Raw genomic sequence first — 16568 nt, 5'->3', positions numbered from 1 at the left:
CTTCAAGTAACATTGAAAATGACTTGATATGAGGGCAGAGGGTCAAGAAATTTCCTACTGCTGATTAATCTACACATATCTTTCTACTACCATGCCTGCAAAAGCTGGGAGTCCTGCAAGTCCATTTGTTTGTAGTTTATGTTAAAGGGAAGCATAGTGGGCACCGAATTTCTTCAGGTAACTGTGAAAAATGACTTGATATGAGGGGAGAGGTCAAGAAATTTCCTACTGCTGATTACTCCACACATATCTTTCTACTACCATGCCTGCAAGAGCTGGGAGTCCTGCTAGTCCAGTCCATTTGTTTGTAGTTTATGTTAAAGGGGAGCATAGTGGGCACCGAATTTCTTCAAGTAGCAGTGAAAATGACTTGATATGAGGGCAGAGGGTCAAGAAATTTCCTACTGCTGATTACTCCACACATGTCTTTCTACTACCAACAAGCGTTTGATGTATAACATGTCTGAACATGATAATGACATGACTATAGGAATTTAAATCCAGATTCTGATCCCGTGCTCACTTTCTCCATGGCGCACAAGCTGCACACTTGCACTTCAACTAGGTATACTGTGGCATTCAACTTGAGTCGTCCAAACAAAAACAAAAAAGACAACCTCAAAAATGACTCCTAACTATTGGATTAGCACCAATTTTGCCTCCAAACAAATTGTTATATCAGTTTTATTCTTTAAGTAAGGAAGGCACGGTTTTGGATGGAATCCATGATAAGTATGGATGGGACGACTTAATTGAGAGTTTTTTTTTAGTTAAAAAAAATTGAGAGTGGAATTCCCCATCTGTATCCCTGCCCTACCTCTGATAAAGCTTCAGCTAGTAATAATTATACGATGGTGGAAACTTTTTTCACCTTTGAATGCATGTGGCAATCTACTTTTAAGGCCTCCTTTGCGGCATACTTTTCAACTCTCCTGACACCCATCACCTTTCTTTTTGCGAAGAATCTTAGTTTGCTCTGGGTTTTAAACAATATATGCTAATAGGCATTGGGCAGAGATTCAGTGAGTGAAGGGGGAACTACCCTCAATTGTCTAAAAAAACTCATAATCACCCTCATTAGGTTTTTAAGTTCAATTTTACCCCTTTTTTCTTGACAATTGCCCCCTGTGTTTTCTGAAACTTGTCCCTTTAATTGAATCTATTCAAATTTTAATCCAGTATTTTCAACCAATCAGTTGTCCTAGCCAGACAAGGTAAACGTGTACACGTTGATAGTAGCAGCATTTAGGTAATACAAAACTATTTTTTTTTTGTAATTCCAGCTTAAATTTTTAAATTAAAATATTTTTTTCATATGATATTAAAGTTTTATCGATCAAATAATTATAAATTTAAATTTTATTATCATATTTTAATTTATAAAAACTAAGTAGAAAATAATCACATTTTAATTAATAAAAACTAAATAGAAAATAATGCAAATTTCAAGCTCAAATAATCTTTACTTAAAAAATATGTTAGAAAATAATAAAAAATTATTTTTAACATCTCATTTAAAAATTTCAATTTTTAAATTAAAATAATTACGTGAGAATATCTGTAAAAAATATGATTTATTCATCTGTAAACAATATATCTTCTATGAAAAGCAAACAAGATATTTGATATTTTAAACTATATATCAATATTTATTGATTCTTTGTGTAGCAACTTGTTCGTTTCATTTTATGGATTTTCAATTGGTTTTCTTTTCAGACATCCTCATGCATGTCACGAGCTCAGAAATAACTTATCATCATAAAACAATGGGGACTGGTTAAATTACCAATCTCCATTAAAAAAAAATCAAAATACATTTATCTTGAAAAAAACATCAAATTAACATTTTTTTAATGTTTTCTGTTGATTTTAATATGTCAATATTAAAAAATTTAAAAAAATATTTTAATATATTTTATAGTAAAATATACTTCACATCATAATACTAAATAGAAAATTAATCTCCAAGGATTATATTACAATTGAATACATGTCGCAGTCATGGATGCTTGAAAAAATCTTCAAAAACAAATATAAAAATAAAACCCATTAAAAAAATGGTTCAAAGCCTCAATAACTGATAGCATGATCTTAGAATCAAGATTCTCAAGCTAAAAGAACATAAATATCAGATTATTTAAACTAAAAAAACCATCAGATCCCTGCGATTAAATCACCTCCCCCTGGAATATTAATTAATTAGAAAAGGAGAGGAAAAGGAAGAAAGAAGAGGACTCGCGCGGTGCTGGCCACCAGCCAAGAAACACGACCCATAACAGCCTGTAAATCTAAAAGAGAGGAAGATAATTTTATAAAAGAGAGGATTTGTCTCTAAAAAGAAGGTAAAATCTTCGCTTAATCCTCAAGTAAGATGAAATACGAAGAACAGCTGATGAACAGATCATTAGTCAAGCCAACTACCACCGTAATTGGTCCAGCATGCAAATAATTGATTGCATTTGGAAGAAAATAATTGCATGTCCATATCTGATAGAAAATATAACGTTGAAATCAAGATTAACTTAGCTTTCAAACGTCTTCTCCTTATCATATATAAATTAGTCGTAGAGGGTATCTGCCTCCCTCTGTGTCTGTATCTTCACCATCTCCCATTTGACGAGGAAAATGACGGCTTCATGGGTTGAGTGCTCTCCATACTGTTATGGACTCCTTGACATCATCTTGTTTCCATGTCTCTTATCGCCTGAGCTTTCCCTTTTCTTTTTGTCCTCCTTCACATACAGAGAGAGAGGTACGTTGCTGGAGAAGATGGGGGGGGTTTGGCCACGGTAACCACTCGAGGGACACCCCCACCATGAAATTTTAAATTTAATATTCTTTCAAACTAAAAATACTTTGAAAAAACACTAAAAAAAACAAAAAAAAAAAAACTCTGCCGGACACACCTTGGTTAGCTAGCTCTTCTGGTTTTCGAATCAGCAAGGAAACTTGTCAAAAGAAGCTTTTCCAGGTACAGATGCGGTCAATCATAATAATAACTTAATCTAGCAGTAACTTTTTTTTATTAATCACATTCTTAATGTCATCACTGTACAAATATTTCTTGTTTTTTTTCTCTTTAATAATAACATAGGATTTTTCAATCCAAGCAGTCAAGATGATAAAAACTAAGCAGCAGGCTAGCCACTAGACACATTTTATATAAACTCCTGTTACTTTTGTTCATTTGTGACATCCTTTCTATTTTTCTTCATTAAAAATAAAAAAACCGCATGAATATATTAAACAAATTCTCTGTAATATATATATATATATATATATATATATATATATATAGAAAGAGAGTGAGTTTTTGACACCTACGCATTGAATTATTTATTTTTTTCTTAGAAAGAGAGTGAGATTTGAATTTAATATTTATTGAGAATAAGGAAATTATTGATGCCAATTAAATTAAAATATATTGACCAGTGGATTGGGTTCAAGGGAATATCATTTGGAATATTAATTAGGTTGAATTTGCCTCAGTTGAGAGAGGGAGATTCTATTTTATTTTATTTTATTTTTTAAGAGAAAGAAAGGGTTTGAAGCAAAAATGATGGTGGTGTTTAAGTAATTATGAGCCAGAAGAGGCTATTTTTTCAAGGCGGCAATGCCAACGTGTGCATAGAGCGAGACTGACGTGGATGCGGTGCACTGGTCTGTTACGACACCCCTTGTGACCGGTTCCTTTGTCGTGCTCTGCAAGGGGAGTGAGAGGCTAGTAGACGATAATACAAAAGAAATGAAATGATGCTATTATCAAGTGCCCTTTCATTAAATTTAAAAATTATATTATATTTCATCTAAAAATGTATTTTTTAAAAAAATATAATGCAAGTGGGATATGAATTACAGGACGTACTATTATTAAACACGGTCACTCTATATCACCAAGGAATTATTTTTCAGGACATCGAGTGTATAACCCTTCCTCGTCTCGTCTTTGATTTATTTCATTTATAATATAAAAAATATATTCAAATTATAATAACTCCCGGGTTGGGTTTTAAAAATAAGGTAAAAAAATAAACATCAAATATGATTTGAAAATTTAATAAAACTAAATAATGAAAGATGAAATTAAAAAAAACAATTACTTAATAAAATAAATAAATAAAAGGATTTGCAATCATAAGATAAAACCCAACAACAAAAAAGAATTAAAACCAAATGATTAGGGATAAAATTGAAAAATAAAATCCAATCATAAAAAAATTAAAAGCAAAATAAATACGAATCAAAAAAAGGGGATCAAATTTGATAAAAGAACATAAAAAATCAAATGTCAATGATAAAATTGAAAAACAAATAAATCAAATTCGATACAATTAAAAGATTGAAGATCACTTTGTAATTTTACAAAGTCAACACACCTTTTTGATGATGCAAGAGGAGATAAAAGAGAGGAGAAGAGAAAGATTGTCATCTAAGCCCCTCCATGCCATGAATGCCTACATGTGTCATAGAAGGTTGCGCGCTGATTTGGACATAGTCCCGAAAGGTTATCAACAACCACCAAGGAGGATCTGCACGTCTTGTTTTTTTTTTTTTTTTGAATTATAGAAAGATTAGAACACCATTGATTCTACACGATAAGTGTAAGAAAACCGAGGTTAAAAAATCAAAAATTCCCCTTGATCTTAGGAAGAAAAAAGAATTGATACGAGAGGCTATGATACAATTTTACTCTCGTGTGTGTTCAATTCTTTGATTTTTTTAAGAGCAAAACAATCATTTTATTTAGGATAAATGCATATTAAAACACTAATGCCCTTTTAACTTTATGTATAATAATAAATGATATATTGAATACCCATTTCAGAATAAATGCATTTTAATACAAGAAAATTAAAATCTGGCAACCATTTTTTTTAAAAAAAAAACACGAGTGAAAAACGATTCCAAACTACTCCAATCGACACCAGCCAGTCCCATCAATTAAATCAACATCTCGTCCATGATTTAACAAGTGCAATCGACCATCTAGATTGGGTTATCGTACAATATTCTATGATCAAATTAAATCGGCAAAAAAAAAAAAACAGATGTAAAATCTTATGTAGATTCATGTTTACTTATAGTAATGCATCGCTGTCCTCTCAAATTTCTTCGAGAGCTACAAAATGCTTGCAAGGCGGCAATCGAATTGATTTGGAGGGTTGGAACTTGTCTAACTTGTCCTCTGCAATTTATTCAATCAATAATAAAATTAGCCGGAGGACACATTGAATTGTTCTCTGCAGATCCTTCGGAACATTAGGTGGATAATGTTTTCGAGACAGATTTAAAGAATTCCCATCTTCGACCATACTATTATCAATAAATAGGTTAGGTCTCTATTATTATTATTATTATTATCACTATTAATTTTCCGAGGGTGGGCTCATTTCTGTTCTCTTCCGAAGTCTCTTGTCGAGCCATGTATTGGAATTTGAGTAAATTATTATGAATTTGTCACATATGAATCCCGCAGTATTCTAGAAAATATATATATTTTTTAGTATTTCTTAAATAATTTCAAAATTTCTACTTGATAACACATTCCTAGCCGGAATGTTTGAAAATTTAGTTACAGTAATTTTTTAAAATGTTTTTCATTCAAAAATTTATTAAAATAATATTTTTTTTTATGTTTTAAAAATTATTTTTGACATCAGCATATTAAAATGATCTAAAAACACTAAAAAAATATTAATTTGAAGTAAAAAAATAAATTTTTTTAATTTTTTTCAAAAACACTTTTAAAACGCAAAAACAAACAGGATCTAACACAAACTTTTTCTTTTTTTTTCTTTTTGTTCTGCATATTCTTTTGAAGAAAACCGGCCGGCCTAGGCTAAAAAAAAATAAAAGCGAAATTCAACTGATTTGATGAAAAATCAAAATTTATCCACCAATTGATTTTATTTTATTTCATTTGAAAATTTGTTCTATCATGGCAATATTGTTTTGATGCTTCTTAAATTCTTTTTCTTCTAGAAATTGATCCTTCCAATGTAAGATTCGTGCCTTAAAAAAATTGAATTTTATAACTATGCATTAAAGTGAAATAAATATATATAAAAAAAGAAGCAAGCAATAATAGAAATAACACCTGATTTTTTATTTTTTTATTTATTGGACGCGCATACTTGAGGAGAAAAAGGCCTTGTTGGCCGCAACGCGCCTTTTTCTTTCTTCATACTTTTAATTTCTAAGCTCTTCCGAACCTTTGCTTAGCGGTCATTTAAAATGCAACCTCGCATGACATGTTTGCGTGAGGACCAAAATCAGAGAAAACTGAAATTTCAATGCCAGATTTTTATTTTTTATTTTATTCGAGTATCTAATTATATATTTTACTTATTTTAGTAAGTGATCTATAATTATTATTTTTTTATCTGATTGCATTACGTCACTTGAAATTGTTAAATGTTGACATGATTTGCACCCTCCGATACGTGATAAAAAGTGAATATTGTTTGAAATTATTAATAAAAAAATAGAGAAAATCATAATTTTAGCGCACAGCTTTTAATTTTTAAGTTTTAACTATTTAATTGATTAAATTTTTGATTTTTTTTAGTTAATTTTATCGTTTGAAACTGCTAAATTGTGACCATATTTACTATTTAATTGTTTGAAATTATTAATAAAAAAAATAGAGAAAATCATAATTTTAGCGCACAGCTTTTAATTTTTAAGTTTTAACTATTTAATTGATTAAATTTTTGATTTTTTTTAGTTAATTTTATCGTTTGAAACTGCTAAATTGTGACCATATTTACTAACACATGATCATTATGTACTATTATGACATAAAAATGATCCCGTTCTGATTATTTGTCGAGAAAAAAACAAAATTATATCCACATACATAAATTCCATATTTAGAAGTGTAATAAATATTATTTTTTACTTAAAAATATATTAAAATAATTTTTTTTAATTTTTAAATGTTATTTTCAGTATCAGTATATCAAAACAATTCACAAACATTAAAAAAATAATTTAAAATAATAAATAATTTTAATTTTTTAAAAAATACAGTCCGATCACATTTTGAAAAACACCTAAAGAAATTTACAAAATAAAAAGAAAATCTAAATCATTACGCGCCTATTTAATTCCTTTTCCTTTCTTCTTCTTTTTCTTGTGCTTTTTCTTCTTTTTCTTCTTGTGATTTTATTTTGTTTTTTTAATAGTTTTAAACAGGAATCACTTTTACCACATGTTAGTACATAACAGCTACGTGACAGTAAACACGGGCCATGCTAGCATTTTAAAACCTGGAATGATTAAATGTACTCGAATTTAAAATAAAATAGAGGTTAATAATTTAGATAGATAAAAATAAATGATAAGGCACTCAAACATAATATAAATCAAAGGCTGAGCACTAAAATTATAGTTTTTGTTTTAATAAATACAAGTAGGGCCTGTGGACACCGATTAAATAAGAAAATTATAGGTTAATTATATAGACAAGTAAAATAAAAGGTTAAGAATTAAAAAAAATAATAAAAATTAAACTCTGAAATTGCAGTTTTCCAGGAAAAAATATCGTGGAGCTTGTTACAAATGGTCACAATCATTCCATTGATTTCAACTATATTACATCATTAGGGGAAGAAATGATTATTGCACGTAGAGATACTTGTTCTTCATCACTCGGACAAGCATGAAATCCACAGTTAAATTATTCATTAATCACACTTTCATTCGGCTAACTATTAATTTGAGAAGAAACCTAAAAATCAAAACGTACAGAAAAGCCCCCCTTTTCTTTTTTTTCTTTTTTTTTAATGAATTGATTATGATTTTACTTTCTACGATTGGTGAATTTGTACACAATTCATTCATGAACATGAAGGGTGGAAATTTCAGGAATTACACATGAATGTGATCACAAGTAATATCGGCAGAATAGTTGAATGATTACGAGTTCTCTTTTTTATTATTATTATTATTAATATGGGTGTCTAGACCAGTTTGCGTGCATCTCAACTAATCTCACGAATCTTAAAGTTAACGACCATACAAGTCTCCAATGACACTGAAGTTTGTGAGACTTGAACTGGTGATCTCTAAAGAGCAAAACTTATAACCTGAACAGTTGAATTATACTTCTCAGGATTAATGAGTTATTAACCGCATTGTAACTTGAAAAAAAAACATAAAAGAAAGCCGGTATAAATTATTGTACAATTGCAGTGGCTAAATAAGATACATAATTTACAACAATGTTTTCGAAATCATGAATTTTACAACAAAAATTATTATTATTATTAAAAACAAAGGCAATAAACTATTGTGTATATTCTAATAGAAATAAAAACTTGTATCATATTTGGTATGACCAATTCCACCACACTCCATTGCATGTCAAGCTAATTGAAGTACGCGTGAATCCAATCTATTCTAAGTTAATCATTCCTAATCTAACCAAATTCAATTTGCATACACAATTCAACCTCAACCAAGTCTTGATTTCACATTATATTCCAAAGTTATGTAAATTATATAACTTTGGAGTATAATATAATCAATAGTTTTAAACATGTTTTATTAAAAAAAAAACAAGAGAGTATAAGTAAGAAAAAAAATATAACATGTTTAAAGTAGCTCACTTTAACTGCATAGGAATTATCAAGCGGCAATAAATTTGATAACTCAATCTAAGTTAATATATATATATATATATATATATATATATATATATATATATATATATATATTGGTTTAATTTGTTTAAATTGTTACTCCATGTTGATTTTCCTTAGGCACTTGATCCCATCAATTAATGGGTTAATAGGGGTAACCTAACAAGTCAGGGCATTTATAATACATGTGCCTCTATGATATGCAAGACTAATATGGACTAATTGAGACATGAAATTAAACTTACGAGCTTGGGTTGATCAATATAAAACATGTTTATTTGTTTGAATTAAAATAATATTATTTTTATTTTAAAAAAATCAATTATAATTTTAATGGGATTGTGAACTAACCTATTGGATTTATCGATTGAATTAGGTCACTCCATATTCAATTTTCTTAAACACCTGGCCTCATCTAAGAGGGTTGAATAAGTTGATCCAATGAACACAATAAGTTTAATATCTTATTTGTTTCATGAATAATGTATTTTTAGACAGAAAATATTTTTTTATAACTATGAAAAAATAAAAAATATATTATTATTCATTAATCATATCAAATTTTATCATCAATTTTTTGATTGTTATATATTTTGTTTTGAATTTTTTTAATTTCTTTCATTAGAATTTGATTTAATTTATTTTTTATACTAATTTTAATTCTTATTTTTTTAATTGTTATTTATTATTTTCTTACTATTTTTTTAACTATTTTTTTTATCTATTGGATTTGACTCATATTCTTTTGAATGTTATTTATTTTATTTGAAATAATTTTTTAAATTAAATTTTTTAAATTTTTTTATCTATTAGATTTGATCCCTATTTTTTTAATTACTATTTATTTTATCTAAAATAATTTATGAAATTAAATTTTTTTTAATTTCTTCATCCTTTAATATTTTTACCTATTAGAATTAGTTTATATATTCTTAATTTTTAACTATATAATTAAATACTTAAAAATATTTTTTAATTTATTTTCACATCACTACCAAACAAAATAATTCACTTGAATTTACTTTAATGGAATCACTATGAGAATAAAAAAATCCGAAATAAATTAAACATATGAATCTTGTCATTATTACTCAAAACAACCCGTCGGGACACGTCTGTAACAACAATTCAAATCATAAAATCACGGCGACAACAAAAAAAAGAAAGGAAAATAAAAAATAACTGAAAATTTGTTTTTAAAAGGCCATGGCCGGCTCCTCTCGCTCTCTTTCTTTCTCTCACCTCACCTCCCAAATTCACTCTCCCTCTCTCAACTCCTAAAAGAAGACTCTAAAAACACAAATCTGATCCCATCCTCAAATCCAAAAACCATTGAATTTCAATTTCTATTTCTATAATTTCCCATATGTAATGCATCAGAAGAAATCAGAAATCCAAATCGGAAAAGAAAGCACCGGCATCTCTTCCGATTTCTCAACCACGTTAAACCCGCAATTACTCTTCCTCCACCACTTCCAACAACAGAATGACCCGATTACCCCTCCTTCTTCCAGTTCCTCCCCAACTCCTTACAAAAGACCTCTCTTAACGACGACGACCCATCATAGCCAAACCCCTCATCGTTCCAATTCGCTCTTTAAATCCCCTACCATTTACCATTTTGCTACCACCCATCAACCCCAATCTTTCTTTTCTGTCACTACTGCCGTTAAAGCCGCTGCCTTTCGTTTTTTCCGCCGCCGCTTGGCTCGCCTGAAAGTGCACCTACGCTTGATTCTCTTGCTCTCGCTTCCCTTCTTTTATTTCTTGGTCTCGCACCCGAGTCATTCGTTTTTGCTTGATTTTTTGTCTGCTTTTGCATTTTCTGCTGCTTTGTTATTGTCTCTGAATTTAGCTCTGCCTAGATTGCCTTCAATTCGGCTGTTTTTATCGCGGTCATTTGCAATCAATAAGCTTAGGAATTCAGCATCTAGATCGCCTATACCGGTGTTCTGGTCAATAGGGTCGAGGTCGAAACCAGAGAAAAGGGCGACTTCTGGCTGCTTTGTTCAGGTTTATAGTAACGGGGATGTCTATGAAGGTGAATTTCACAAGGGAAAGTTTTCAGGAAGCGGGGTTTATTATTATTATATGAGTGGAAGATATGAAGGTGATTGGGTTGATGGGAAATATGATGGCTATGGAGTGGAAACTTGGGCTAGAGGGAGTCGATATCGAGGGCAATATAGGCAAGGACTCAGACATGGATTTGGTGTGTATAGGTTTTATACCGGAGATGTTTATGCTGGTGAATGGTCTAATGGACAAACTCATGGCTGTGGAGTTCATACTTGTGAGGATGGGAGTCGGTATGTTGGTGAATTCAAGTGGGGTGTCAAGCACGGGCTTGGGCATTACCATTTCAGGTAATTTTGAAGAACTTTTGTTTTCGGTTTTTTTTTTTTTTTTGTGAAATCATATTGGCCTGATTTGAGATCAGTGGATTTTGCTTTATTGTGTTTGGTTTTCTAGTTGCAAGATTGTGGAATTTGTGAAAAGATGGTTTTAGCTGATTTAGATATCTACAGAAATACTATTGGGAAACCTATTTCAATGGGGGATTTACCTTGGTTGAGTTTTTACTAGATGGAATGAATTGGGAAACCAGGCATAAAGAAATGGAACTTAACGGACTGCTAATATGGAACCAAGTCAACCAACCATCCTCAATAATTAGTTTGAGTGCAAAAGCAAGTGCTTATAATAATATTTTAAGAAGAAAACAATGCAGATGGAAATGACAAATTCTAGATGGAGCAAATGAGAAAGAATTGTTCAAAAAGAGAAATCACTTTAAATTTGAGAAATACTCTTCATTTGCTGTCATTCGGTTGAGTCATTTTTATTATTCTTGTGTGAATTTGTGTAATTTTAGTCATTCAAACTAGATTCTAGAATCAGGCCTTAAAAAGAAAAGATTTTACAACAGTAGGAAATTTGTCACCTTTCAAAATATACATTCAATAGAGTTTCGTGTTACTAAGCAATGAGTGGATGATCACTTGTAGCATAAATTCCCTTAAGCTTGTCGATGCAGAGCTGAAATAACACCTTCACACAGTCTTAACAACTTCTACTTGTATGTTTAGTCCTGAATGCTCAATCTGGGAATCATGTAGGTTGGCTCAAACTTGCTCAATCTACAAGGAATTTAGGTTGATTTTTTTTTTAATTTACTACTGTTCATTACAAATTGTACACATTTTTTTGGACTGGGGTTATAAAGTCTATCAAACTTTTAAGCCTGGACACATAGGATGATGGATTCATCAGTTTTTTAAAATTTTTAAGGGTATGTCTAGCATTATATTTTTATAGTTTTCTTGCCTGTTGTGTGTGCACTTGCACACACTTGTGTTTGAATTCCGTGTATCTTTTTATAACCCATGGAGTCTATTAAAGGTTCATGGACTTGTCAGATTCCATCCTCGTGAGGTCTCTTAGGGTAGAAAAGATGTTAAAAACCGCACTATTGGTTATCATTTATCATGCTCTTTATGGATTGTTTTTTTCTATCAGGGGTAACAGGACAAGAAATCTTTTCCTTTGGGAGTGATATTTCTTTGTGGTGCCTTTCAGTAGTAAGGATAATATTTCCTGTAGGATTTAAGTAGTAATGATGTTTGCTGTTACTCTGATGTCTTCTCGAGCTGATTTTTTTGGACTATCTGAGTATAAAGTTATCTGCTTGTATTTGTATTTTCTTTAAAAAATGCTCATGCAATTACCAATGAACTTTAATGGGAGCATAGATGTTGTTTAAGGTCAGTTATAATTTTGTCTCCTGTTCTATCATCATGCTCTTGACATCCTTTCCCCTTGAGCGTATGATGCTTGCGTGTGCTTTTAGTTAGCTTTAGTCAACATGACTAACCGGAGTAGGGAATGTTTTTCCTACTTTCTTCACCTGAAAGGTCAGATGGCAAAGCAGTTGACAGGGAACAATAAGGAAAAGAAAATTTGTTAAACAATGGAAAAGATAGTGAATGGATAACAGCTATAGGACCGCCATTGATCATCTTCTTAACTTAGCTTCTGTTGCAATTCCTGTATCCGGGGTTGTTTTCCTGATTTTGACTGATTATTGTCAACGTTACGAGTGATGGAGTAGGATTCTGTTGGCATTAGTACTTAAGGGAGCTTGATACTGCTTTAAGCACCTAACAAGAATCTTTCTTGGTTAACATGACCAAAACTTTTAAGGGGCTTTTGACTGTCCAGTCACTCATTAAGTTTTGGAGTTCATATGAAGGGATAAGATGTTAATGGTTTTCAGCTTGTACCGGTTTTCATTTTCACTTTCCTCACAATTATATTAGATAGGATGGAATGGATTATGGGAAATCACATGAATTGGATCATGGATTATTTAGTAATTGTGGTTTGTTAGTCTCTCTCTATCTGTAACTTGGTGCGTGCCCATACATGTGTATATTAATAAACTTTTCATTTTATGCTAAAAAGATTTACAGCCATATTAGCCACCCTGATTATATATTACAGTACAAATCACCCACGCATCTGATATTTAATTATTTAGGAATGGGGATACATATGCTGGAGAATATTTCGCAGACAAGATGCATGGATTTGGTGTCTATCATTTTGCAAATGGGCATCGGTACGAGGGAGCCTGGCATGAGGGTAGAAGGCAAGGCCTTGGAATGTACACATTCAGAAATGGGGAGACTCAGTCTGGTCACTGGCAAAATGGAATTCATGATGTCCCGAGCACGCAGAACACCTCTTATCCTGTATCTCCTGTTGCTGTTTATCATTCCAAAGTGCTCAATGCAGTGCAGGTAAACCTTGACTCTTTACTTGGTGGTTTTATGCAATTTTATTTATATGGAAAGATTTAGCTTTTCTCACTGTTATTTGATGTCTGCTTCGCCAACTGCTTTTATAGCCTTTGCATTGCTGGTTAAAACGACCATATTGCTTTCATTTTTTTGTTATTGTTTTTAATCATCCAAACTCTTCTGTCAATACTTGTGATATGTGAATTGGATACGAATTATAGCAAGTGTCTTTCAACATGGCATGAAGAACATGAGCAATGTGTAATTATGCTGGTTTACATTTCTTCTAACTTGCTGTTCTTGCATGCAATTAGGAAGCACGTACAGCATCAGAAAAGGCCTATGATGTTGCAAAAGTTGATGAAAGGGTAAATAGGGCAGTAGCGGCAGCTAACAGAGCAGCTAATGCAGCTAGAGTGGCAGCAGTTAAGGCTGTTCAGAAACAAATGCATCGCAATAATAACAACGGTAACATTCCAATTGTGTGAGACTTTCCATACAGAATGATTTAGGCAAATTAACAAAACTGCAGCAAGAGGCTAACAGCTTTGCGGTTCCTTTTCAATAACTTCATAGCTTGTACAGCCATCTTCTCTTCAGCCTATTCTTTCTTTGAGAGGCTGCAACCCGAGATTCAAACATGGGTTCCATGTGTGAATAGAGGGAGATGCAGTGGAGTAGATTGGTTGGTTTTGTAAAGAGAGTTAAATGCATTGTAGAATAAGAAACTGATGGTGCCCAGGTGAAACCTGAGCCCATCTCGATGTTGTATGCGAGCTATGAGCACCTTCAATGAGATGTGTAATCACGTTCCCTTTTCCATAATCACGTTCCCTTTTCCATGTAATACAGGCTTCCGTGTTCCTCTTCTTTTGACTGGATAAAATTGGACAGAAGGCACATGTGGAAATCGACTGGATTGTTTTCAAGTTCAATATTCATATTTTTAATTGTAATTGACCTGCCAGCAGATGAAATCTGATCCTTGCATTCAGGAGGGCATTATGGCGACACCAAGTGGAAGGCTAATTTTGCTGAGAAATTCTTAACGAATATCTTTCACTTCTGAGATTTTAACCACTAGATTTGAAAAATGGCCGCAACAGATTTAATAAATGCATTTTGATTCTTGCATTCTGCTCCTATCAGGTGAACACCTATGAGAAACCCTAGTGTTTCTTGATCCCTGCACACATAGGAAATAAACTTTGCACTTTCCTAGGAAGACATGATTCACAGTCAACCTTTAAGCTTGTTCAACAAGATCTTTCCTATTAGTTTACACGATTCATGGAAAGGTACAGTGTGAACACCACCATTATTCATCAATGTTCAATAAGTATCCATTTGATATTTATGAAACTATTTTATCCTTTACACCACCATGAGTAACAGAGCAACACAACATAGACCACAAGGCAAAGCTGGCTATATATTAAATTGAAAAGGGTCGAGATACAACCATATCAATCTTCTCAAACTGAATTTCCTTTCATCACTTCCATAACTCCTAACACTATAGAAATGAAATAGATTAAACGTCTCCAATCAAAATGACACCAAGATCCACAAGTCAATAAAACATGGCAAGATATAAAATACAATTAACTCTCGGTCTGCTCCCTCAGCCTACGGATGGTACTCCTGACAGTCACGGCACTAGCAGTACTGTAACAAATTTGCAAAGCAAGCAATTAGAACCCACAGTACAAGTCAAACACAGAAAGAATTGAAATTCACAAGGTGAAGGAAGTCTTACTTCAAAGTGTAAGCACCTCCAGCTTTCACTTTGCCACAATCCTTGCAACCCCAGATACCAACAGCCTTCCTCTTAACAGCATACTACAATGACAAACATTTTACAGAATTAATACCATGCTCATGAAACCAGCAGATTATGTTGAGAAACATCACAGCTATGCAAAGATCAGTAGTACTTTAAACAAAACAGAATGAGTATGGTGGATTGATTACCTTGCCGCAGAACTCACAGAAGAACTTGCTGTGCTGACTGACCTCCATCTTCTTAATCTGCTTCCTCAAACTAGCACCATAACGGGTACCTGCATTGTAAACATGTATTGAGGTGCCATGTTTCTAGCTATAATAAACATGCTTGCACACAGAAGCGCACAGTTTATGTGTGCACAAAAACAAGTGTACAGCAACCAAATTAAAGTGAGATAGATAAAAGCTAAAAGACATCCATCTTATTTATTCAGCTTCTTTTGCATATCAATCACCATGACCGTTTACAATTTCTAGAGCTAGCTGGCACTATAAAGCATAAAACCATGTGGAAAAACAAAACTACAGCGCTATTTGTGATTTTATGTCTTCTTGTTCATTCATTTTACCGTTAGCACATAAAAGCACACAAAACAAAACTACGTTAAAAAACACATACCATACTTCCCAACAATACCGGCCTTCTTGGTTCTCTTGGTCTACATGTCAACAAAAGAAAACAAAAAACATGAAGTCAGGCAATTTGATGTCCAGTGGACAAATCTAAAATAACAGCAGAGTAACAAAAAGTTTCTCCAAATAAAAACCAGTGGAAAATAAACACTGCACTGTCTTTTGGATGAATGGATTCTAAATACAGGGTGAGACTCAGAGATTTATACAGATAAAAACATGACAGACGAAATATAAAGCTGCGATCTCATAGAATTTGAAGTTATGCAGGATAATAAAGAAAACCCGCGAAGAGTTATTGAGAAAAAAATGAAGAGAGTACCATTTTCGGTGACTTTGAAGAGCAGGAACCCTAGAATTCTCTCTTGAGGGAGCGGCTAAAGAGACAAATCCGGTCTAGCCTCTTTACTTTACTTCATATATAGTGACCAGATTATATGTTTTCGCTTTCTTTAAGGGATGCCCTAGCCTCGGATTTTTTCTTCATCGGCCTCTTAATTATGTGGGCTGTTTGGGCCTTGTCAGAGCCCAGTTATCGAAGGGCCTACAGTTATATATATAATACGCCTTGATTAGATGGAATTACCGATGTCTACAGAATTTTAGTTTTAACATCATTTTTTTCTTGACATAATAAAAATGTTTGCGCATTGCATTTTTGTTTCAAGATAGCCCGATCAATTTTGTAAATCTAAAAGTA

General features: G+C 32.2%; 2 protein-coding genes across 2 annotated transcripts; one reads left to right on the top strand and one right to left on the bottom strand.

Moving 5' to 3' along the window:
• Positions 1–9861: 9861 nt before the first annotated feature.
• On the top strand, positions 9862–14272 carry LOC133682543 (uncharacterized). The gene is made up of 3 exons (XM_062105921.1): positions 9862–11011; positions 13186–13447; positions 13762–14272. The coding sequence occupies exons 1-3, from the start codon at positions 10017–10019 to the stop codon at positions 13933–13935; spliced, it is 1431 nt and encodes a 476-aa protein (XP_061961905.1). The 5' UTR covers positions 9862–10016; the 3' UTR covers positions 13936–14272.
• Positions 14273–14856: 584 nt separating this feature from the next.
• On the bottom strand, positions 14857–16337 carry LOC133682544 (large ribosomal subunit protein eL43). The gene is made up of 5 exons (XM_062105922.1): positions 16191–16337; positions 15855–15894; positions 15422–15510; positions 15207–15289; positions 14857–15115 (listed from the first exon to the last, which is right to left on the bottom strand). The coding sequence occupies exons 1-5, from the start codon at positions 16191–16193 to the stop codon at positions 15052–15054; spliced, it is 279 nt and encodes a 92-aa protein (XP_061961906.1). The 5' UTR covers positions 16194–16337; the 3' UTR covers positions 14857–15051.
• Between the last annotated feature and the right edge of the window lie 231 nt (positions 16338–16568).

Source organism: Populus nigra, chromosome 2, assembly GCF_951802175.1.
Source record: "Populus nigra chromosome 2, ddPopNigr1.1, whole genome shotgun sequence".
NCBI classification, from domain to species: Eukaryota; Viridiplantae; Streptophyta; class Magnoliopsida; order Malpighiales; family Salicaceae; genus Populus; species Populus nigra.
The sequence above is the reverse complement of the archived record's forward strand: the minus strand, read 5'-3'. Positions and strand labels throughout refer to the sequence as shown.